This window comes from Arvicanthis niloticus, chromosome 13, assembly GCF_011762505.2.
Source record: "Arvicanthis niloticus isolate mArvNil1 chromosome 13, mArvNil1.pat.X, whole genome shotgun sequence".
NCBI classification, from domain to species: domain Eukaryota; kingdom Metazoa; phylum Chordata; class Mammalia; order Rodentia; family Muridae; genus Arvicanthis; species Arvicanthis niloticus.
Window position 1 is genome coordinate 75,173,866 of NC_047670.1, and position 22,786 is coordinate 75,196,651.

The 22,786-nt window shown below is 47.2% G+C and overlaps 1 protein-coding gene across 6 annotated transcripts in view; it reads left to right on the plus strand.

Annotated features, from left to right (window-relative positions):
- Nucleotides 1-22,786, plus strand: part of Scn8a (sodium voltage-gated channel alpha subunit 8) — a 168,641-nt gene that overhangs the window by 66,298 nt on the left and 79,557 nt on the right. For 3 of the 6 annotated variants that reach the window (XM_076912116.1, XM_076912115.1, XM_076912118.1), the window contains exons 3-6: nt 9,688-9,805; nt 11,946-12,036; nt 12,493-12,621; nt 14,640-14,731. The exons of 1 other annotated variant lie outside the window; for it this stretch is intronic. In XM_076912116.1, coding sequence (XP_076768231.1) covers nt 9,688-9,805; nt 11,946-12,036; nt 12,493-12,621; nt 14,640-14,731 — 430 coding nt within the window. Of the gene's footprint in view, nt 1-9,687; nt 9,806-11,945; nt 12,037-12,492; nt 12,622-14,388; nt 14,481-14,639; nt 14,732-22,786 lie in introns of all 6 variants that reach the window. 2 more of the 6 variants (XM_076912117.1, XM_076912119.1) reach the window with 1 other exon arrangement.

The window sequence follows — 22,786 nt, forward strand, 5'->3', positions numbered from 1 at the left end:
CAACAGATGTGAAGAGTCAGGCTGTTAGGGAAGGGCTTACATTGTATCCATCGGGTGTGACTGACAAATTGCAGGTGAGTTGTTAAAGAGCTGGAAAGTTTTGTTTCTGATCCTCTAGTTCTGGGTGATCTTAGCTGTATCAGTTAACCATGCAGGGTCTGTGATTTCTATAGTCTAGAAAATTAAGGTGCACTAAGGATTACTATCTCACCTAATTTTTTTCAGTGTCTGTAAAGGCCACAGCTTGGCCTTCCCCTATCCTGTGTTGCTTTGCTTTACCACAAAGCACCCGCAAACAGGACGTTTATTGGCTCTTGTTCACCTTTCACCTTCATAGGCTAAAGCAGGGCCTGCTCTCTAGTACGCAGTCCGTAGGTATTTGCTGAGTGGATGAGGCTCCTAGGGGCCTGAAGCACATGAAAACGCCATGTACTCTTCTGAGTGATAGCAATGGGATTTTTATATGAAGAATTTCCATACATTCCAAAGTGAACTGAACTCTTTGGGTAGGAAAATCTGGTTACCTTTCTATTTCATGAGAGAGAGAGAGAGAGAGAGAGAGAGAGAGAGAGAGAGAGAGAGAGAGACAGAGAGAGAGACAGAGAGAGAGAGACAGAGAGAGAGACAGAGAGAGAGAGACAGAGAGAGAGAGACAGAGAGAGAGAGAGAGAGAGAGAGAGGGAATGGTTTTGTTTAGCAGCTCAGGAGTAGATTAAAAAATGGGTTTCTTGGTGATTTAGAGATGTTGGTAGACGCTGGATCACTGTGGTGTGCCCACTGTGCTTTCCACGCTCCTCACAGAGCCCTCGGCTGAGAAAGGACTTTGCCTAAGGTCCTTAGTAATCTTCTCTATGTATTCCTTTAGTATTTGTCCATTTACTGGCGGGACAAATCTTTGGTCTCGTCCACCCCACTAAGTATTTTTCTCTTCATGTTATTAACCTTTCTCTATTAAGTGACTCTGAGGGAAGAGACCCTGGTGTGGAGTACATGCCCACGTCGATGGGCGCACATAAAACGTGATCGGTTTCACCCAGAAAATACTCTGGAGTAAGGCACTCAGTTCTCTTGTGGGCAAGATGGAATAAGGTCTGTTCTTCACCCCAAAGCAACTTGTCATGCAGTAGCATATTGTAGAGTGCCACTTTGGGCAAGGGGGGAGGGGTCATTTTATAGTGAGAGTTGTATTTGAATTAGGCCTTGGACTTCAGAAACGAGGGATGGGTTAGAACTTTGAAAAGTGGAGAACACAATGGGGACAAAGGCATGGGGACAGAAGCCACAGATGTAAGAAAAGCCTGTTTATCTGAAGTAAGTGGGAAGCAGGGAGTGACTGAGGTACAGAGGGAAGAAGACTGAGCAGGAGAGTTGGGGCCAGATTCAGAAGGCTGAGGCTATGGTTTATACAGTTTGCAGTGCTGTGTTTCCTCACACAGGACCCACACATTTTACCATCACCCAGAGCTGTGATACCTGATAGCCTATCACTCCTCCCAGAAAAGAGCTTCTGCTTCCCAAGCACTAAGCTGTACGCACAGGAGCCAGTGTTCACCTGAATTCTGGGATGAAGCAGCTATGATGTCTGCTGGATCCTTCCCCAGGCTGAAAGTTATAAAAATTTTACTCTAATAGAAGTTGACCTGTTGCTCTGTTTAATAATGATCATTTAGGTGATGGACGATGTCTTGGCGATCATATCGATCGGTTTCTGAAATAGCTTCATTTTAACCCTTTGCTAGTAACAACATGAGGCTATCACCTCCGCAGGAGGCCTCTCTTACTGTCTCCGAAGCCACAGGGACATTGTGAGTAGTTCTTTACATACAACCTGGTTGACCCAAGCCATTTCTGTTAGCCGTGGTTCTTCCAAGAGGGTGTCTGACTCAGGCTCTTTCCCGTTTTGTTTAGAAATTTAATGTATTGTCTCTCTTAGCCATTTTTCAAGCCACGTCTTCGCCTATGGTACCCAAGGCTTTGAAAACAGTAAGAGGACTTTTCAAAAGCTAAAACCAGTGACTTTTTAGAGGCAGGTGAGCCAAGGGTTGGAAAGCTGACCATATTGCTATGTGCCTGACAGAGGGCTGGTCAGAGCTATGAAGTCTTTGACTTTCACTGTATAATTTCTTCGTGTCTAAGAGATCCAGTCATACATGTAACAGATATGTGTGACCTGTCAATCTTCTGCTGCATGGGCCTCACATCACATCCCCTGCTTGCTAAGCTGAGAAAATCTTGGTATATTAGTACTGTTCTATTGCCGAGACCAAATACCCAACAAAAAGTAACTTAGGGGAATAAGGTCTGTACTGGCTCACAGTTTAAGAAGGGCACAGTCTGCCATGACAGCAAGAGGCACCTGGTCACTCTGCATCTATATGCAGGAAGCACAGAGGGACCAATGTCCTACTCATTTCACTGGCTGACTCCTTTCTATCCAGTGCAGAGGCCCAGACCAGGGAATAGAGTCACTTTTGTTCACAGTGGGTCTTCCCCTCACAGGTCCAAAGTCTCGAATCAAGATTTTCACTTGTAAGCTTCTAGTAAGTGAAAAGTACAGCTAGCATTCTTACAGTATTCAGCAACAGAGATTAGCACCGCCCACTCCAGAGTGGAGGGACGGCTGCCTGACAGGAAAAGACTGGGCCAAAGCAAGGTCAAGCTCAGTAAGCGGCCACCAACCCCTGCAGCTCCCTGCTCAGTATCAGCTTATAGTCGATGGATCATCTGTGCTGCGGTGGCCTTCGGTGTCTGTCCTTTACTGTACCTACAGTGCACAGAGCTTTTGGGGGGAGTTGGGAGGTGCAGCACAAGTTCCCTCTTCCTCAGTAAATATGCCACATTCTGAGGTCTTGGTTGCAAGTTTAGGCTTCACTTCCCAACATCATGCAGCAACCTCTCAGGGACTCCATATGGGGAACCCAGCCTTCCCACACTTTGCCTGGCCTCAGTGACTTTCCTGACCTTGGCACAAGCTTTTTTTTTGGGGGGGGGGGGCATGTTTCAAGACAGTCTCTCTGGCTTGTAACCCTGGCTATGCTGGAACTCAGTCTACCAGGCTGGCATTGAACTCAGAGACCCACCTGCTTCTGCCACCAAAGTGCTGGGACTACAGGTGTGCGCCACCACCGCTTGACAGCACAAGTCTTTAGAGCCCCTTACTTTTGCATCTCCCATGGCTAGAAACCCAGTACATCTGGACACTACCACCAGGTTTTATCTACCAGCTCCATACATAGCCTTTTGGGTCACAGTTGCAGCAAACCTTTATACTTTCAAGGGGAAATATCTCTCCAGGTAGCTGTTCTCAAACTGGGAAGCTCCAAGTGACACTCATAGTCTTGGCTTCCAGCCTGTTCCGACCACTCTCAGTTAGGACAGGCCCCCTGTCCTTAGTTAAATCTTCTGGGAAAAACCTCTATAGACACACCCAGAAATGTGTTTCTGTGGTGATTCTAAGCCCTGTCAAATAGACAGCAGTGACAATCACAGCAGGGCTGAGGGAATAAGTTTGCATAACAGATTTACGCAGGTAGGAGTATTCAGCTGTAGAGCCAGCCCAGAGTGTGAGGGTTGGGCTGTCCTAGAGGTCTAAATGGTTCCAGTTTCAGGCTCTAGAGGCTGTCATCATTAGCGGCTGTCGAGGTTGCAGCCAGAGTAAAAGGATGTTTGTTCCAACTACCCTCCTGTGGACTAGGTGGGTCTGTAGAGCCAGGAGGTCAGGAGCTGCTTGCCTCTCAGGTGACTGAGAACTTAGCAGTGAGGACACCCTCCTGAGCCACGTGTCACACCGCTGACCAGGGGCTATCGGATGATTGATTGCTTACAGTACTTTCCGTTATGCATTGGTCTCTGGCCACGTGGTGAGCACGAATCCACACGGACGTCTCTTCTTACTCGCCTTCGTTTGTTTCCATTTATACTCTTTAGATGGTCAGGAACTGTTCTAGTTTGGGGTGCGGGGCTGAGAACATGCTAATAAGCGGGTTGCACTTCGGTGCAGCGAAGCTGTATGTAGTGCTACATCTTAACTGTACCACTGTGTGAATGTGCTGAGAGCTGGCCCTGCACAATGACTCTTCCCCTAACTGTGGGCCCCAAAGAAAAGACTGCATCCGGTGCTAACCGTGGTCATACCCGAAGTCACATGCTCCAAGCCCCACTTAGCTAACTCGAGGTGAAAAAGCCTATGTGATTCAGGAGACTCGCTTTCTGCCGACGTAGCACATTTATTAATACTCTATCCCATAATTTGTTAAGAGCTGCCCCACTGCTCTTAATGGGCTGTGGGCTCAGAAACCTTCGCCGGCTGTTGTTATGAACGGATATTTCCCCTTGGGCAGTAAACCACAGTCCAATTTCAATTTCCTTTTAACTCATTTACTTCACAAAGATCTAATTTAAGACATATTGGATAAAATAGTCTTGGACTTTATGGGCACCAAGTGATTGTTGCTTAAGAAGTATTCTCATAAAAGTCTTAGGCTCGCTCCCTCCCCAGCCATGTTTTGAAAGGGCCTGGTGTTGGAGCCACATGGAACAATCAATTATGCGCAGTGGCACACACCTTGAATCCCAGCACTCAGGCAGAGGCAGAGGAGGCAGAGGAGGCAGAGGAGGCAGAGGAGGCAGAGGAGGCAGAGGAGGCAGAGGAGGCAGAGGAGGCAGAGGAGGCAGAGGAGGCAGAGGAGGCAGAGGAGGCAGAGGAGGCAGAGGAGGCAGAGGAGGCAGAGGAGGCAGAGGAGGCAGAGGCAGAGGCAGAGGCAGAGGCAGAGGCAGAGGCAGAGAGGCAGAGGCAGGTGGATCTGCAAATTCAAAACCAGCCTGGTCTACAGAGTGAGTTTGAGGCTAGCCTCACATAATGAGGCTCTGACTAGAAAAAAAAAATCAATTATGTATTTTTTGTCAGTGGGTTTTCAGTCATACCTGTTTGTGTCTCTCATTGTTCCACCACTGGGACAAATATTTGAGAATATCAACTTTAAGGAAGAAGAAAGATGAATTTTGGCTCCTGATTTCAGTGGGTCCAGTCCCGTGGTCAGTGGTCTCCATTTCTTCAGTCCTTTGGTGACAGAAGGGCATAAAAGAGGACAGCTGCTCACTTTCTGGCAGCCAGGAACCAGCAGCAGGAAGGAGCGAGAAAGCATGCCTATCCGTAGCATCCGTCCCTCGACTGCTCACTCTTCCCTGCCTCCCAGTCCCTCAGAGCCTGCTCACTCCAGCTCTGCCCTGCCTCCCAGTTTCCACCACCTTCCAATCATGCCGTCTGATTATAATTGGGACAGTGGATTGACCCAGGCACTACATGAGAACCTCATGGTCCAGTGTGTGTGGGGGGGGGGGGGGGGGAGGGGGAGGGGTAGGAAGACAGTACAGTGCATGCGCACAGGGTGTACAGCGGCGCTGGGCCGCCAGGAAGCCGCCTCCTGCTGCCCTCTGCTATGTTTCTCAGGCAATATCATCCCTGGTCTTTTGGGACTAACATAAGAGGGCAAAATAACTCTGAGAGTTCCACCAGATGTAAAGTGGAAGGATGACTCATGGTAGGTTTTCTCCTCTAGCACGGCACGCTGCCTTTTGTGCTTCATCATGGATGTCTTGTGAAATTTCTAAACCGTAGCTAACAAGGTTAGAAAGGACTTGCCACGCCCAACCAACAGGCTTCTCACTCCCTAAATGTGAAAAGTGAGATCCAGGGAGGGGTAGTGGTTCATCTGACACCCCAGCTAGGGAGGAGAAGATGGAGATGGCCCACATGTTTCAGGACATGAGCTGAGAGATGACCTGTTTGCTCCCTGGTGGGCCAGATTCCCTGGACTCTGCAGAATCATTTAACCATCCCTGAGGCGGGAGCTAGCAATCTCTGTTGTTAAAAAATTCTCAGAGGGTTCCAGTGCAGCCAGCCTGGCCTTTGTCAGAAACTGGTACTAGCTACCCACAGCCCAGTACAGTGCCATCTGTCCTGTGTGGCCCGTGAGCTAAGTATAGGTTGTCTATTCCCACGTGGTTGGATGTGTGAAAAGTTTGTGTGTCCGTGGAGTTCTACAGAATTACAGCCACTTCTGTTTGTTTACATGTTGTTAGTGGCTTCCGTGCACCTCAGTGGCAGAGTCAGTTCTGGTGACAGAGCCTGTGCCGCCCACAATAGTTATACCCTGCGCACTCACAGAGAAGGCCTGCCATCATTGCTGGTTTCCTGACTCTCACGTGAGCTCTGCGAGGACCAGTGTTCTCTGGGAAATCCCTAAGCTGTGAGGATCGCACTTGTGTTGGTCCAAACACCCTCTTTCTTTATCAGAAGGCGTGTTTAAGAAATACTACATGCGAATTATCAGTAAATCTAGTTATTTTAATGATAAATTATAGAGCTACTGAATTATAGAGGATGTTCATTTGTTTAAGGAGTTGGGTGTACAAAAGATTCTTATAAGTAAAGGACTTTTTTATAAGTGGTGAAGATAAAGAAATTTAGAAAGAGGTGATATTAAACTGTTTTCATTTTGTGTGCAACATTGTCTCTAAATTATGAAAGTTATACTTCATGTATGAATTATAACTGATAAAGCCTCTATTTGCAAACCAATCTTTTTTTTTTTTTTTAAGTACCTAATTTTCCTCAGGCGCCTCATTTTTCTGGTTCATCACTAGAACCCTAGGTAGCTTTTTGACTAACATATAAAGATCTCCTCTCACCTCAGATAATGGACTGTTCATTAACCAACAGACAACATTTATTGAGCACCTTCTGTGTGCAGGTAATGATTTCGTAATAGGAAATAGCCCTCCTGTAACTAACCCAAGAGACAAGAAAATGAAGAGCAAAGAGAATAGGTTATTATTATTTTTTTAAAGTCTTGTTGCTTGTCTCTTTTTTTGCGGGGGGGGGGGGGGGGTGTCAAGACAGAGTTTCTCTGTGTAGTCTTGGCTGTCCTGGAACTCACTCTGTAGACCAGGCTGGCCTCAAACTCAGAAATCCACCTGCCTCTGCCTCCCAAGTGCTGGGATTAAAGGCGTGCACCACCACCGCCCGGCTGCTTGTCTCTTAAGGTAGGCAGGCAAGTTAGTAAAGGCTTTCGGTGAGGGGGAAAAAGGTGAACTTTAGGTCCTGTTGCATGGACCGGTGTTGTGGTTGTTGGGGTGTTTGTTTGCTTGTTTTTCCTCACTATGCTTGGCTACTTTATATGGTGTACCCAGGAGCTCAAATTTCCCACTTTCCAGAAAATTCATCCCTAATGTCAATGTCATTCTGCCATGCAGTCATGAAATTACCACCCAGTCCAGCACAGTAGAAGCTGTAAAGAGGCTCTGAGAGTGGCATAATATACCACTCTCTGCCATGTAACCTTTACGGGTGGTGCTCCTCCGGGAGCTTTTGTAAGATGCACATAGGCTGGTAATTCCCTCTTTACCAGCACTTCATGAGAGTACTATGCCACTGAATGAGGAGGTTGTTTGAAAGGCCTGGCATTTCACAGGGAGAGTTGCTATGGAAACACAGAGGGGGTACAAGTACTTCAGAAAGAGGGAATGTTGTGGCCCATTTATTTCTTTGGAAAGCCAAGAAATGGACGAGCCAAATCTCTGCCCTTGACCTGTTTTACGCTAACTAGATCTTCCAGCTTTACGTGTTTTCAGGATTGGGCTTTTCCTGGAGGTCACCACAGAATCTATACACCCTAGTATCGGAAGAGTGACTAGCACAGCACTGTACCAAACATGGGATGGGCGGGAGAGGGGCCACATTTCTAAATGAAGAGAGCATCACAGAAAAGTTGCTTTTCTACTGGAAGAGACTGGTGAGTCTGGCAGATGAAGAGAATATAAAATACGGGATAAGAGGAAAGAAACTTAAAAAGAGACCTGCTAAGCAGTCTTTGGGAGCGTGTGGACCAAGCGCTGTATTGGAACTGCGTAAGAAACATGAGCTTAGCTCCTGCCTCCAAGAAATTCAAACAGTTTCTTGGAGAGAGGTCAGAAGAAGGGGCAGGAGAGAGAGAGAGAGAGAGAGAGAGAGAGAGAGAGAGAGGTTGGTTATGGGTCCCAAATGCCATACCATTAGGTTAAACTTCTTGTCAGCATCTTTGTTGTGAGATGTTAGATTTTGCTGGAGGCACTTGGTGCCTCTCCTGAGATCCCCATGGCACCCCCTTGTATTACCAGGCTATGTCACACTGCTCCATATTCCTAGTTAAGCTGTCTTTGTACTTCTGGGCTGTATCTCACGTGCTCAGTCCTTCACGTGCAGTGAGATTTGGTTGCTAATATTTTTGCCGATGCCTTTTATGTCCATATTAATAAAATCTCATCAGTCGGGAGCTTTCTCTTCCCCTGACGTCATTGCCTAGTTCTGTATAAAGTCACCTTACAGAATGAGTTGGGAATTGTCCCCTTCGCTTCTAGATTTTTAGAAGAATTTGTGCTAATTCTTTAAACATTTGATAGAATTCATTAGTGAAGCCATCTGGTCCCTGGGCTTTTCTTTGTGGGGGTTCTTTTTTTTTTTTTTTTTTTTTTTTTTAACGCACGGTACATCGGTGTATTTATAGTAGTCTCACTTGAGGGGAAGACTGTTTAAGGATGGATCTGTATGCTGAGACTTACAAAGGAAAATTCTGGATATTTTAAAAACCAGCAGCAGAGATGACCATTGGGTAATAGGATGGAACTGAAAGTAGCGTTTTAAAATTCTGGGTGTGCGTCATCCTAAACACAAGCAGGTTCACTTAAAAGCGACTCGCACTTGGCTCTTGGCTCTCTGTATTTACCAGGGCCTAACCTCCACAGAGACTCTCAGTTTGGTTGACCCTGCATTTGCCTCCAGAGCCCTCTGCCTCCTCTGTCCTCTGTCCTCACAGAATTGCTTGTCAACTTCCTGAAGACAGCTTCGCCTGGTTCATTCTTTTTTTTTTAATTACCCACAAATAGCCTAGGCGTGGAGGCCTCTGTCTGCTGCCTCTCAGATTGTGAACTTGTACTTCATTTACCCACCGTCATGACTGCAAGTTTACTACTTCCTCCCATAGAGTATAGTTTTGTTCAATTGTGAATCCCCACTCCCTTCCCCGTCTTAGCACAGTGCTTGACACTGGGTCGGTATGCAGTGTGAGCAAAGCCCAGAGCTAAGCATCTCTGTAGCCCATTCCAAGGACATGAACTAGTTTGACTTGATAAGAAGATTCGCTTGGGGAAACACAATTGAATGGTTTTGGGGGAGTTGCATGTTGGAAGCCCCAAGAAGCCAGACCGAGCCCTCGGGGTGAATACTGAAGGAATGATCACCTCCCTGTTACCTTCTTGTGTTTGCCTGGCTCTCTGCTCCCGGCAGGTTGACTCTGGCCACCTGACCAGGTCCTTTGCAGTGGTCTCCTGCACTGACTTGCCTGTCTTCTATGCGTCAGGGTCAGCATAGCCGACTTGCCTGTTCTGTCGTAGATGGTTCAGAATTATCCAGATATGAACCTGCTAATATGGTGGCCACTATTTATGCTGCAGCCTGAGGCTGGGCACTGACAGGGAGGAGAGGGAACAGAAGCTCTTTTGCTTACAGGTTTGGTTTTGTTTGCTGCCTCAAAAACCAATCAGGAGCAAGGTTCTAAATACTTTTTAAGTGTGTTTATCTTACCTAAGGAAATGTTGTTTTGTGTGGTGACTAACACGTTATTAATGGTTTCTCTTTTTCTCTCTCCACAGACCTTTGTAGTATTAAACAGAGGGAAAACTCTCTTCAGATTTAGTGCCACGCCTGCCTTGTACATTTTAAGTCCTTTTAACCTGATAAGAAGAATAGCTATTAAAATTTTGATACATTCATATCCTTTTCTGCACTGGGAATGAGTGGTGGGTGTTTGGGGGTTTGACAACTGCAGTGCTTACAGCCCCACCAGCAGCTGGCTGCTGCCCACCCCAGCCTGAGGGTTAGGAACGAAGTCCCACTGGTTGCCAAGCTGAGCTTCTGTAGACACATTTTTAAAAGGACTGGGGTCTAGAGTTTTGTAGGTGTCATTCATTATGAGGGATAAAGTAAGATGTTTTAACCTTATACTGAGGCCTTGCTTTTTCAGTAATTTCATTCCATGATAATTCAGCCTATTAACATATTAATAACCAATAGAAGCATTTTTTTGAAAACCACATATTTAATTACAAATGATTGAATGAATGTTTTAGGTTATTTTTTTCTTTTTTCTTGAGCAAAGAGCTTATGAGTTCTTAGTATTTCTCAGATGAAACCATCTCCTTGGAGCAGAGTTTTAGATACAAACTGTGGATAAGCAGGGATGTTTTCTGGGATTTGCCTCCCCTGCCCCCAGGTAGGAAAGTGCCAACCTTTATATCAATTAATAGATTGTATGGCACGTAACAAATTATCTGTATGAGTTTAACAACTTGGAACACTAGCTAAACTTGTGTGCTCGGCACTTAAGGTAACAGGGCTTAGTCCCCTGACAGACTGTGGTGCACTCCAGGGAGCCAAAGAAACCGTCAGGTGCAACTCAGTGGCTCAGTTGAGCTCCTGCCATGTAGAACTTGTTTCTGAAATCTACGGTTTACAGGTACCACAGTCATGAAACTGAGAGGCTTACAAGAAATAGATGATAGACTTTGTCCTTTCCAGGACCAGCGATGGAATGTGGTTTTTTTCTCCTGGTCCTAAAGGCATCCCCATGATTACCCCAGTTGTAAAGAAGGGGGGGAAATGCCCAACTAGAAGAAGCATTGTTTTCTAAACTCTACAGTGAGATAGAGATGAGAACCGACATTAGCGAGCGCTGGCGCAGCTTCAGTGTGAGTAACCAACCCTGCTGGCTTTAGAACTGTTTCATTTCTCTCAATAGACAGGAGCTGACAGGACCAAGAAAGATCCTGGATGGTAAGGGTGCATCCACAGTGATCAGAGTGACTCACCCCATAACCTGCATCTCGGGACTGTTGGGGTGCAGGCACCCTGGAAGGGGCCTCACAGGCCACACTGAGTTTCAGGAGAGACACGCACACATTGACTGGACTATTGCTTGTGGAGGTGTTCAGCCCTTGGCAGATGCAAGAGGAAAGTGAACCACCACTTAAACGTAGATTTTCCAATAACTAATTATATAAGACAATTAATGGTGCCCCACTGCTGCAGTAAATATCTAGAACGGCCGCTGGTCAAGCCGGCTATCTAAGCTGTGTGTCTGCCTCGCTCAGCCACCATGTTCCGTGGCCAGAGACCATGTGGCCCGCCACAGCTAGAAACAGCCAGCCAGAAACACCAGCCCTACCACCCATGAGACACCAGTGTGGGAGATGGTTCTGCCAATCTTCCACGCTGTCTCCACAAAGCTAGGCAGTGCCAAGACCATCCCGTCATTCTCTCGGTACCCAGTATGAATGAACTCTAATGCTTAAAGATCAATCAAAGGCTTTATATGTTTGGTAATGTTCAATAACAATATGCCCATACAATTAGAGGTGTTTCCCAATTAGCTAACCTAAATATAACCCAGGACTGCTCTCCATACCTGTGTGGATCTTCATCCTCCTACATCCTCCTCTTCCTTCTCCTCTTTTTCTCCTTACTCCTCCCACCTTAGCTCCTCCTACACGCTACTACTGAAACAAATGTAGATTTATTTTCTCACCTGGTGGCCTTGGGCCTTTGGTCACTTCTGGCTACTTTTCACGAAGATCTAAGTACTCAAGAGTATTGACCCATTTTTGGCATAGAAAGCGGCAAGTTCACCGTAAATTAGTGGGGCAGTGACAGTTCTGTGGGCAGGGGAACAGCCGTTCAGACCAACTACCAGTCAGATGGGATGTCCAGGGCTTTCCTTGTGGGGGTGGTGGCTAGTTTCCCTCGTCACCTGTCTCCTGCCAGCCTGTGGATCTAGCTCCCGTGAGGTCGGGTATGAGGCGGGATTTTCCTAAGTGGCCAGGCCAGACCTCGTTCCCCCCTTAACTCCTCTCCACAGTCTTCAGCATGATCATCATGTGCACCATCTTGACCAACTGTGTGTTCATGACTTTTAGTAACCCTCCCGAGTGGTCCAAGAATGTGGAGTAAGTGACCCTGCCTTTGTTTCTTTCATAGAGTCCGGTCCTGTTACTCCATAGTTTATCTGTGGAGTGGGGGTGTTGTGTCGGGGTGGGGTGCTGAGGGTAATGTGGAATCTAGGAAACAGCATCAGATGTGAGTTCTAGAAAGCCAGTCTACTCCGGAAGGATGCCCTTCGCCTCAGTAGCAGAGGCTTTGCCATCCTGGGTCCTCCTTTCCCAAGGCTAAGATAGCTCTGGGGGCCTCCATGCCTGTTCCAGATCCATCCCGTTATATTCTTTAGAGCCCCGGGCAGGCCTGGTGCAGCATCCCAGTTGTTGCGGACATGTCACTAAGCTTCCTCCCGCCACTGCCATGCCACCATGTGCTTTCTGGCTTGTCGCCTTAAGGCAAGTGTCACCTTAAAAGGCTCATCCAAAGTTTCCACCAGGAATGACCTCAGCTGTCCACACTTCTGACAGGTACACATTCACAGGGATTTACACATTTGAATCACTAGTGAAAATCATCGCAAGAGGCTTCTGCATAGACGGCTTCACCTTCTTACGAGACCCGTGGAACTGGTTAGACTTCAGTGTCATCATGATGGCGTGAGTTCTTTATTTATTTTACTGTTTTCTGGGTATGTGTGTGTGTGTGTGTGCATGTGTGCATGTGTGCACATGTGTATGTGTGTGCATGTGTATGAACGTATGTGTGAGTAAATGCATGTGTGCGTGCATGTGTGCGTGTATGTGTGTGTGTGTGTGTGTGTGTGTGTGTGTGTGTGTCCTGAATAGGCTTGCATGATGGTGTAAGTAAATGTGAATTTATGGGCTCAGCAGAATAGGGAATTTTTTTTTCTTTTTCTTTTTTGAGATAGGGTCTCATGTAGTCCAGGTTGTCCTTGAACTCACCATATAGCCAAGGCTGTCTTGAACTCTGATCTCTTTACCTCCAGCTCCCTGCGCTGGGATTACAAGCTTGCGCCTAGACACGTGGCTGCAGAATGGGGAATTCTTGGCTAATCGCTTATGACGCATGTCCGTTTAACTATGGCTCTTGCTTGCAAGGTCTTCCCAGTTTTCAGACAGGAACAAGCTTATGTGGGGGAAGATAAAGAGACAATTTATAGCTAGGAGAACAGTGGGCAGCAATTTCTCGTGGCCCTTCCCTTATATTTTACTCCTCTTTACGACACTGGCCAAGGTCCCCATTACTAGAGAGCCTCTGCGAAGGCATGAAATAATTTGGGTGTAAACTTTTGGCTGAAAATGTAGTTGAGGCCTTCAACTCAAAACATGAGCCAGTGTATCCAGAACAGCATATCCAGAAAATGTACTAATCAGAGTTCCCACTAGAGACTGTGTGGCTCTACACAGGCGTGCTGGCTGCATCCGGCAGTTCATTTTGTTCCAGTTATAAAAAGTGCGTATTTGAGAAATTTAGCTGATGATGGGTGTAGTATTTTTATTAATGTGTTAAGAAAGTCTTTATCATTTAAGGGGAGACTTAGAGTTGGGGTACAGGCTGTGTGTGTGAAGATGTGTGAAGAGAAGAAAGTGTTTGCGTGTGCATGGGCCCGAGCGTCAGGAGAAAGACGACGTTCCACTGTGGAACAGGAGAGAGCGGTGTGTGTCGCGTGTCTGCAAACAGAAGTGATACTCTGCTCCAGGAAGACGCTCTCTACTCTCTAGTATCATAGAATCTACATTAATTGGTGTACATTTAAAATCTGTGTCCTTGTTAGACACAGGCCTGCTGATACAATGGGCATATAACTGGATTTTTTGCTCCAATCTCATGATCTGAATTTTTTTTTTCTGAGCCTCACTTTTATCTGTCACAGGATAAAACTTCATGTGCAGACATGACTGCAAAACATACATACAGCTCCTGGAGAAGCCACAGATAGTGCCACAGAGGCATTTTGGCGTTATCAACCAGGGGCTATTTTAATGTGAATTTGTTTTTTGTGAGGCTCTTGCTACAAAATATTGCCTCTGTTTCTTAGAGAATTGTTCACAAAACTGGGAACATAAGTCTTTGATGCCTCATGACCTTCTCTCTTCCTAAAAAAAAAAAAAAGTAAATGGGCTGACAGTCAAGTTACTCTGGTAAAATTAGCACACCACACACCAGTTAAGAGAGTAAAACCCAGGTCGCTCTGGGCTATTAGTTTTTTAGAATATACTCTGGATTCTTCTTGCCCATATTTTTTTAAAATTATGTGTTCCTTAAATGTTTATATTTTGAATTTTTTCTTTTTCAGGGGAACAAAATAAAACCATATCTTGTGTATAAGACCCTTTCTTCCCCCATTCTCAGACCCTCACCCAGTGGCACCATTACAAGTTAACTTTGGTTTGATTCTGCAGGTATATAACAGAGTTTGTAAACCTAGGCAATGTTTCAGCTCTGCGCACTTTCAGGGTACTGAGGGCTTTGAAAACTATTTCGGTAATCCCAGGTAAGACGGCCCGGGCTTGGTGTCAGGTGTTGGGTTAGGGCCCTGATGTGACGTATTGTACTTTTTGTTTTGTCGTGGTTTTGTGTGTTTTTTCCTTTGGTGTTTGCGTCCGTACCTGTGTCTGTCATCTGTGTCTGTGTGTCACCTCCCTCACTACAGATACGTGACAGAGTTTGTGGACCTGGGCAATGTCTCAGCGCTGAGAACATTCAGGGTTCTCCGAGCTTTGAAAACTATCTCTGTAATTCCAGGTGAGCAAATGCGTGTGCAAGACCCGTCTTGCCACGTTCCTATTCTCTCCCATTCGTTTTTGTCTGCCACATTTGAAACTGGCACCGGCACATCTGATATGCCTTGTTGCACCCTGCATGCTTTCCCTAAGAAGGATTCTCTGGAACGGCCCTTTGGTCCTTAGGCAGACGTCTCTGCCATGCTCGCCAGGCATGCAGCTCTCATCTCATCCATACGTTTGACAAAAGCACATGCTTATAAACCCTTAGGGCCTTACAGCATCCGAGGAGAGGTATACCGGAACACTGTGTCTTTGTATGTGACCCATTTGAATCATGGCCTCGTGGAATTACAGTGACTTTAATATCCACCCCCATCCCACTGCTTGTGATTTCAGACTTCCTGTAGCATGTTTTGCCAACAGCATGTTATTCAAAGACTTGTACTTTTACTGGTACCATACTAATGCAATCATTTAGTCAAGAAGCAACTTACCCAGTTAACTAGTCAGGTCAGACTAGTTAAAATGGAAAAGTCTCAGAGTCAGTGAGACAAATTTTAAGCTACTGCATCCCGTATTTTACAAGTGTCTGCTTCAGCAGAATGAGACCTGGTAGGTGCGTCTACTGGGTGTGGACTCAGGGATCACACTCAAGTGTAAATCTCAGTGAAAGCATATACAGGTGCTGATTTAAAGTCAAAGGTAAGATATAAAACAAAAATCGGAGAACCTCGAAGGGACAAAAGGAAGAAGAGAGTGGGCGGAAGACTAGTTCAGTGACAGTCTCTTTAAAATATCTGCCTTTTGCTTTGACCTGGTCCAGCTAGGTCAGTGGTTCTAAACCTCTTGAAGGTTTTTGGTCCCCTTGAGACTCAGATGAAATTTCACAGACACCCCAACCTCCTGCCACCCACCCAAGGTCAGGTTAAAATCATTGCACCCGAGAAATAACCGTTCTAAGAACTGGCCTTGAAATCTAGAAGGAAAGGCGTGTTTATGGTTCAGACTGACAGTAACCAGGTGGAGACAAAGGCATGTTTGGGCTTTAGCTAGGGTCAGGGCTACTCCCTAGAGTCCAGGCTTTCCACTCTGTTCTACGGAAACAGGCTGCTCAGTGCCACAGCCTGATCTTGTGGTCTACCCCTCGTGGCTGACTACAGAAATGGTTCTTTATCCTCTGTCATGACAGTGTCCTAGGCTGGGGGAACACAAAGATATGAGGTGTGAGGAAGGTGTAATTTACCAGAAACCTCAAGGGTGGTAAACCCCCAGGCAGGCCTTGTTCTGCAGCAGCTGGACCACCAGATCTATCTTTTCATTTTTCCCTTTGGTCTCTCTTCTCCTCTGGCCCTTTAACATGATTCCATGTTCCTGTTCATCTCCCCAGCACACCCTGCGAGGCATCTGTCTCTTTATGTTCTTGTGATCTCAAAACTTCTCTTCCAGAATTAAATCAGAAAGCTGTGTTCTGTTCACTAACTGGGGCAGCAGATGCTCTCCCCAGCCTGGTTCATCGCTGCTGTTCTTGTCTCTGCTGTAGGGTTCATTTTCGAGCCGGGCATTTCTACAAAGTAATTCTTGTCAGGTTACTTAATACTCTGTAGTGTGCATGTGTGTGTGTGCATGTGTAAATATGTAGTGTCGATAGCATAGTACCTGGACCACAGCAGTGCTACATAAATGACTGTACTAGAAGCACTTACCATAAAAGAGCCCGATAAAAGGTCTGTGTCAAGCTTCATAGTCTGATTCTTGGTTTACTATTCCCATAAGTGCCCCTCCCCCAGTCGAGCTTTGGGAGGCTAACTTTGGTGGAAACTAACTTTAAGGGTATTAAAGCTAGCAGCCCTGTCAGTGACAAGGCTTTTTCTTACTGTTTAGCATTACTGAGGGAAACCCAGAAGTTGGCATCCTATGTAGAGTTCTAAACTTGTCTGTCATTCCCTGGAGGACTGCTGGCCTGTTCCTGTAAGCTATCCACATTTCCTTCCAAGGTGGAGTCCCTATGTGTATATCATTGGACCAGCATCTGTCTCTTGCTTAAAAAAAAATCAAAGTTACTTTGATTCCAGGTTTTAGAGCTAAGACACGGTAGCTCTCAGTAAAAGCTAAAACCATGTACACAATGTCACTCCCCCCCTCCCCACTTCTCCCATCTGCAGTTAGGATCTTAGGCTTTTCCTGAAGTGGTTAGGACTACAGAAAGGAAGCCTGGGTGTATCAGTCACTTTTCAGGCTCTTGTGACAGGACACCTGATGAAAGCAACCGAAGTGGGAGGGTTTGTGTTGTTTCAGTGTACAGAGACACAGTTCATCAGGTAGGCAGGTATGGCAGCAGGAACACATGGCCACTTATCACACTGATGCCCACCACCATTTGCCTTTGTGTTTAGTGCAGGACCCTAGCCCATAGAATGAATGGCAACACCCAACCCTGAAGGTAAGCCTTCCCCCACCCCTGAAGGTAAGCCTTCCCCCACCCCTGAAGGTAAGCCTTCCCCCACCTCAGTGAAACCCACATGGACACCTTCACAGACACACCCAGAAGCTTGTCTCCTATGTGATTCTAATTCCTGTCATGTTGACAGTCCAGATTAGCTGCTTCAGAGGGTAACCAGGAGCTGACACGGAGCCTGTAAGATCTCATGGCAGTCTCCACAGCCCAGCTTCCTTTGTGAGAAATGCTTGCTGAGAACTTGCACATCATCTCGCCCAGTGTTTTGGTTTTGGGATTTTTGTTTTCTTTTGTTGTTGTTGTTTTAACATCTTGGTAGTTGTTTCAAATGTGTTAGGTCAGCCAGAATTCTATTAGTGCACACAAACCTTTTGTATAAGTAATCTTTACCGCAGCACCTCCACGGCATTTACAAAAAGACCAAATTCACATTCCAAGCCTTCTTATGGGATGCCTCCAGATCAGGATAGAGGCCACTTATGGTTTCCTCTGTGCTTCAGAGGCATCAACTTGGAAAGCCTCCGTGCTGAAAGACTCATCTTTGAGCCAGAATTGGTGAGGTCCAACTTGACATTGAGCTATTTTTCCTGGAAGTTCACATCTTAAATCTTTGTTCTTACTTTTGACTCGTTGGGGGCCTGGGCAGAAAGTGATCATCTGTTGACTCCATTGGAAGGGTCACCTTCCACCTGCCCCGATCAGGAGTTCTCCTGTGTCTCCTGGAGAGGACCCTTCACCTTGGACAGCACTGGAGCTGGGAGAACTACAACCTTGGGTCCTGTGGTGGCTCCCAGGGCTCATCTAAGGGCATGCTGCTGTCTTCAGAGTTGTGGGTCTGCCTTACTCGTCTCTTGGACGTTTCCTTTCTCTTCATTCATCTCTGTTTCTTCCATTCTTCCCCAGTGAGCTCAGGTAGGAAACAGACAACGTGAGTGGTTTTTTTCCTTCCTGCCCAGTTTTCCCAAAGTGTTTTCTTTAAATACATTGTGAATGTGGCAGCTTTACCTGCTTAGTGACAGGATGGAAAGGTGCTTTAAGACTATAGCCATTAATGGCTTGTTTTTATTGATTTGTCTTTGCATTTTGAGACAGGGTTTCTCTGTGTAGCCCTGGCTGTCCTGGAACTTACTCTGTAGACCTGGCTGGCCTCAACTCAGAAATCCACCTGCCTCTGCCTCCTGAGTACTGAGCTTATAGACTTGTTACACCACTGCCAGGCTGATCGCTTCTTTTAAAATATTCAAGTTTTAAATCTTGGTGCTTTTGTGCTTCTCTTCCTTCTATGTTAAAAATATTAAGGAAAAAATAACCAAAAAGAATAGTGGTCCTAAGTGGAAAAAGAAAAAGAGCCAAAGTGAATGAGGCTTGCTTCGCCCCCGGGACGAGACGTCCTGATGGGAACTGAGAGCTCTCCCTTCTCTCTGGCTGAGAGCGATTCCAACATTCACCTTGGAGAAATGAGCTTACGTGACTTCAAACCGCTTAAACATCTCAGCCTGAGTGGCAAACAGGGGAATGTGAAATCACTTGATTTATAATCGACCGCCATAGCCGTGGATTGTTCCCAACATGCGTGGCTGACTTCTCTGGACTCAGCACACAGGTGGCTTTGGTCATTCGTTCAGGGGACTTTGGTTATTGCATACAGTGACAGAAGGGATCAAAGATACCTTTGGATGTAGAGTGGAATAGAAGCCTGCAGTGCCAGCTTCCCCTGCTTCTCCAGATCCCTAAAATACCCAGCCGCCGCTCTGGAAGCTGACCTTTATACCTTGGGTCCCCTTGTCCTTTCAAGGTCCCTAGTAAATGTATGAACTCCAGTGCAGGCACACGCTGATGCTGGTTAATGCTAGCCTCCCGGGAGTTCTCGTCATCCAATTTGCCCCCACGTGGCTTCTGTTGCACACTCTGTTGTGTAGGAGTCGTTTGAAGGCGCATTCTGCTCCGATTTGGATAACCGGCTTTTTGGGGTCTTGCTTGTTCTGCCATGTGGCACTGTGAGCCAATAGAAGAGGCCAGGCAGCTTCTCTTGACAGCCAGGGCAGTGGCCATCTGCATACTCTGCACAGGCTCACCAGGTCACGGATTCCACCAGGAGTCTCCTGTCTCTCCTGACCGCTGCTTTTGGTAGTTGTGTGCATGTGCTCCATGAGTAACCACTCTAGGCAACCTGAGAGCTGGAATGTAGGAGGCACATTGATGAGACTTGGCTACAACACTGTTGGCATCTCTGCAAAAGCGGTGACTCTGTTAGCAGCCCCAGAGAAGGAGGAATCTCCAGTGAGACCAGTGTACAGCTTGGTGGCCTGTCCAGCACTGCAGGCCCATCCAGCTCTGTTCCATAGTCCCCTCCTCCTACATACCTGGTGCCCTCCCCCTGCACACCTGGTGCCCTCCCCCTGCACACCTGGTGCCCTCCTCCTGCACACCTGGTGCCCTCCCCCTGCACACCTGGTGCCCTCCTCCTGCACACCTGGTGCCCTCCCCCTGCACACCTGGTGCCCTCCCCCTGCACACCTGGTGCCCTCCCCCTGCACACCTGGTGCCCTCCCCCTGCACACCTGGTGCCCTCGTCCTGCACACTTGGTGTCCCCTGCATACCTGGTGCCCCCCTGCACACCTGGTGCCCCCCTGCACACCTGGTGCCCCCCTGCACACCTGGTGCCCCCTGCACACCTGGTTCCCTCCCCCTGCACACCTGGTGCCCTCCTCCTGCACACTTGGTGTCCCCTGCATACCTGGTGCCCCCCTGCACACCTGGTGCCCTCCCCCTGCACACCTGGTGCCCTCCTCCTGCACACTTGGTGTCCCCTGCACACCTGGTGCCCCCCTGCACACCTGGTCCCCTCCCCCTGCACACCTAGTCCCCTTCCCCTGCCCACCTGGTGCCATTTTACACTCCTCTCCCCTGTGCCATCCTCTTGTTTCCTTTGAGATCTGGATGGGACTCTTGGAGACTACTTTGTAGATGACTGCTACTGTTCATGTGACTTGGAGATTACTCTCACCTAATTAAGATTTATTTCTCTGAGCCTCTGTGCAGTACAAGCATCTGAAATGTCATCCCTGGCTAAATTTCCACTTTAAATTTTAAGCTAAACAAACTCACCAGCAAGACGATCTAAGCCTCAGACGTCAGAACACTTGAGGGGACTCCTGCTTGCAGATTTCCTCAGCTGTGACGCCTGGCTGGTGGAAAGGGGATAGCAAGCCACCTGCTTGTGAGGATTCAGGCCCATCTCTAGGACGTGAGCATCAGGCCTGGGACAGGAGTGCTACTGGAAACCGCCAGGCTCCAGTCAGGCACCTCTAAGGCAGGCAGAGCACAGAGCCAGAAGACCCTAGAGACCAAGAGTTCTTTGTATCCGCCACTCTTCCCCACATGTCTGTTTCATTCCTTCTGAATACAAGTTCCTTTACTTTCTCAATTACTTCTTAAAATGACCCAATATGACTGCTGCAAACTCTCTTTTATGTTAGCATTTTTGCCAGATAACTGCTTCTTGTCCTGCTCTAAAGCCTTATAGGAAAGGGTCTGGGTTTAGGTCAGGTGACCGTCCTGACATCTGCAACTACCAAGAGAGAGTCACCTTGTACAAACGAAGTTGCTAAAAGCCCATTGACAGGGATGGGGGCTGCTTAGAGTTTGTGGCCTAGAATGTCTTGTTATACAGACTTGGAACACTCAAAGATTTCCACCCTGGCAAACCAGGTCAGACTCGTGGAGAAATTATGTGATTTATTGGGTAAATCGTTTTATTTGTAACAAGCACTTTGCTTTATTTTGTGGTTTTAAACTCTTCTTGCTATTGTGAATAGCATCGATGCCAAGTGCATTAAATGATCTTTGCTGCTCAGACGGGTGCCTGTCTGAAGTCTTTAGAGGAGGGAGCTATGTAAGCTCTCCATTAAAAAGAATTCCAGGAAAAGAAACATGGCAGCCACTCTTCACTATGGCAGCCTTTCTTCATGATGGTGGGTGTTCTTCATGATTGCCCAATTGACCTGTTTGAATCAGTCTTCAATAGCTTAGACACCCAAACTTGAATTTTTGGCCCCAGGTAGGCCTGTTCCAATCCAGTTAAAATGTAATGAGGAATTTCCATTCTCCAGAAGACATGTGGAGATCAGTTTCATAACTCTGGTTATATCATGGTTATATCAGTTTCATAGTTCTTGATGCCCGCCTTCTCCTTGGTGTGCCTAGCTGCATGATCACACGCCTTGGGTACAGACGATGGTTTGACATCTCACTTCCTGAATCTCTGCCCTGTTTCTAATTCAGCTCCTTCTCCTTCACCACCCGCTGCCACGCACTTCCCATGGAAGAGAGCCGAGGCTCTGAGAAGTGACCTTAAGTCTGTTCTGCACCATGGTGGGTTATAACAGTGACTGAACATCCCAGTGCCCTTCTGCTTCTCCTGCACAGCCCCACAGGATGCAAGGAGTCTGAGGAGAAAGCCCTGTCCCCTGGAACCGGGGCAAGCTCATTCCACTGGGTGCTATACTCCTACAGCCTCAAGGAAGGCCATGCTGAAAGAAGGCTCAGGCCTCTGCACACTTTTCCCTTAGGTTCAATTCTGATTATATAGAAAGGAAAAGAAAAAGGAAAGAAAGGAAAGGGAAGGAAAGGGAAGGGAAGGGAAGGGAAGGAGAATGAACGAGTATCTATTATCTACTCTTTCAGTAGAGATTTAAGAGCCTGTTTGGACCCAGGTTCTAGACTAGGCACATCCTTTGCTGCCATCAGACTCATGAAGGAAAGTCTGTGGAGCTTAACTCTGAGCATCTCAGATAGTCACCTGCAGAATACAACGCACATCCAGACACTCATTAGATCATCACCACAGGGGCTTAGCTCTGAACAGTGGCTTTATCCCACCCAAGTCTCTTTGAGGGGGCACTAGATGTGTATCAGTGACACATCCCATGTGCCCCGGGTCATGGCCTGCATTGGATATTTTTCCTATTTGCTATTTCCCTTAAATGTCATGGCAGTTCAATGAGATCAGAATTGCAGATCTTTATAGACGAATAACCCGAGGCTCAGACAGTGATTGATTGTAATCACTGTGCACCAGGTGCTGTTAAGTTTGCCCTATGAAACACGCTCAGCCTTCACAACGTCTGGTAGCCAGCCATGATTGTCTTTTTTATTTGTGGTGGTGCTGGGGGTAGTGTCAGGGCCTTGCCTATTCTGGGCAGATGCTCTCTGGCATCTGGCACAGCCTCTTCATATTATCCTGTTAAAGGTAGAGTCCAGAGCATTAGTGGTAGCATCCAGGTGATGCCTGTAAGTAGCACACCTGGTTAGGCTTAGCGATGACCCACCCAGCCATGACCCATGACCACCCAGCCATGATCCACCCAGCCATGATCCACCCAGCCGTGACCACCCAGCCATGACCCACCTAGCCATAACCACCCAGCCGTGACCCACCCAGCCATGACCCACCCAGCCGTGACCACCCAGCCGTGCTAGTCAAGCTTACATCAGCCTTCCCCAGGGTGCAAGAAGTTCATCAAGGCTGAGCTCCTCCCCAAGGCCTGTGTGTGAAAAGTCTCAGAGTCTTCTCTTGCTCATCCTGTACACTACAGGAGTGTTGATGTTTTGTGGGG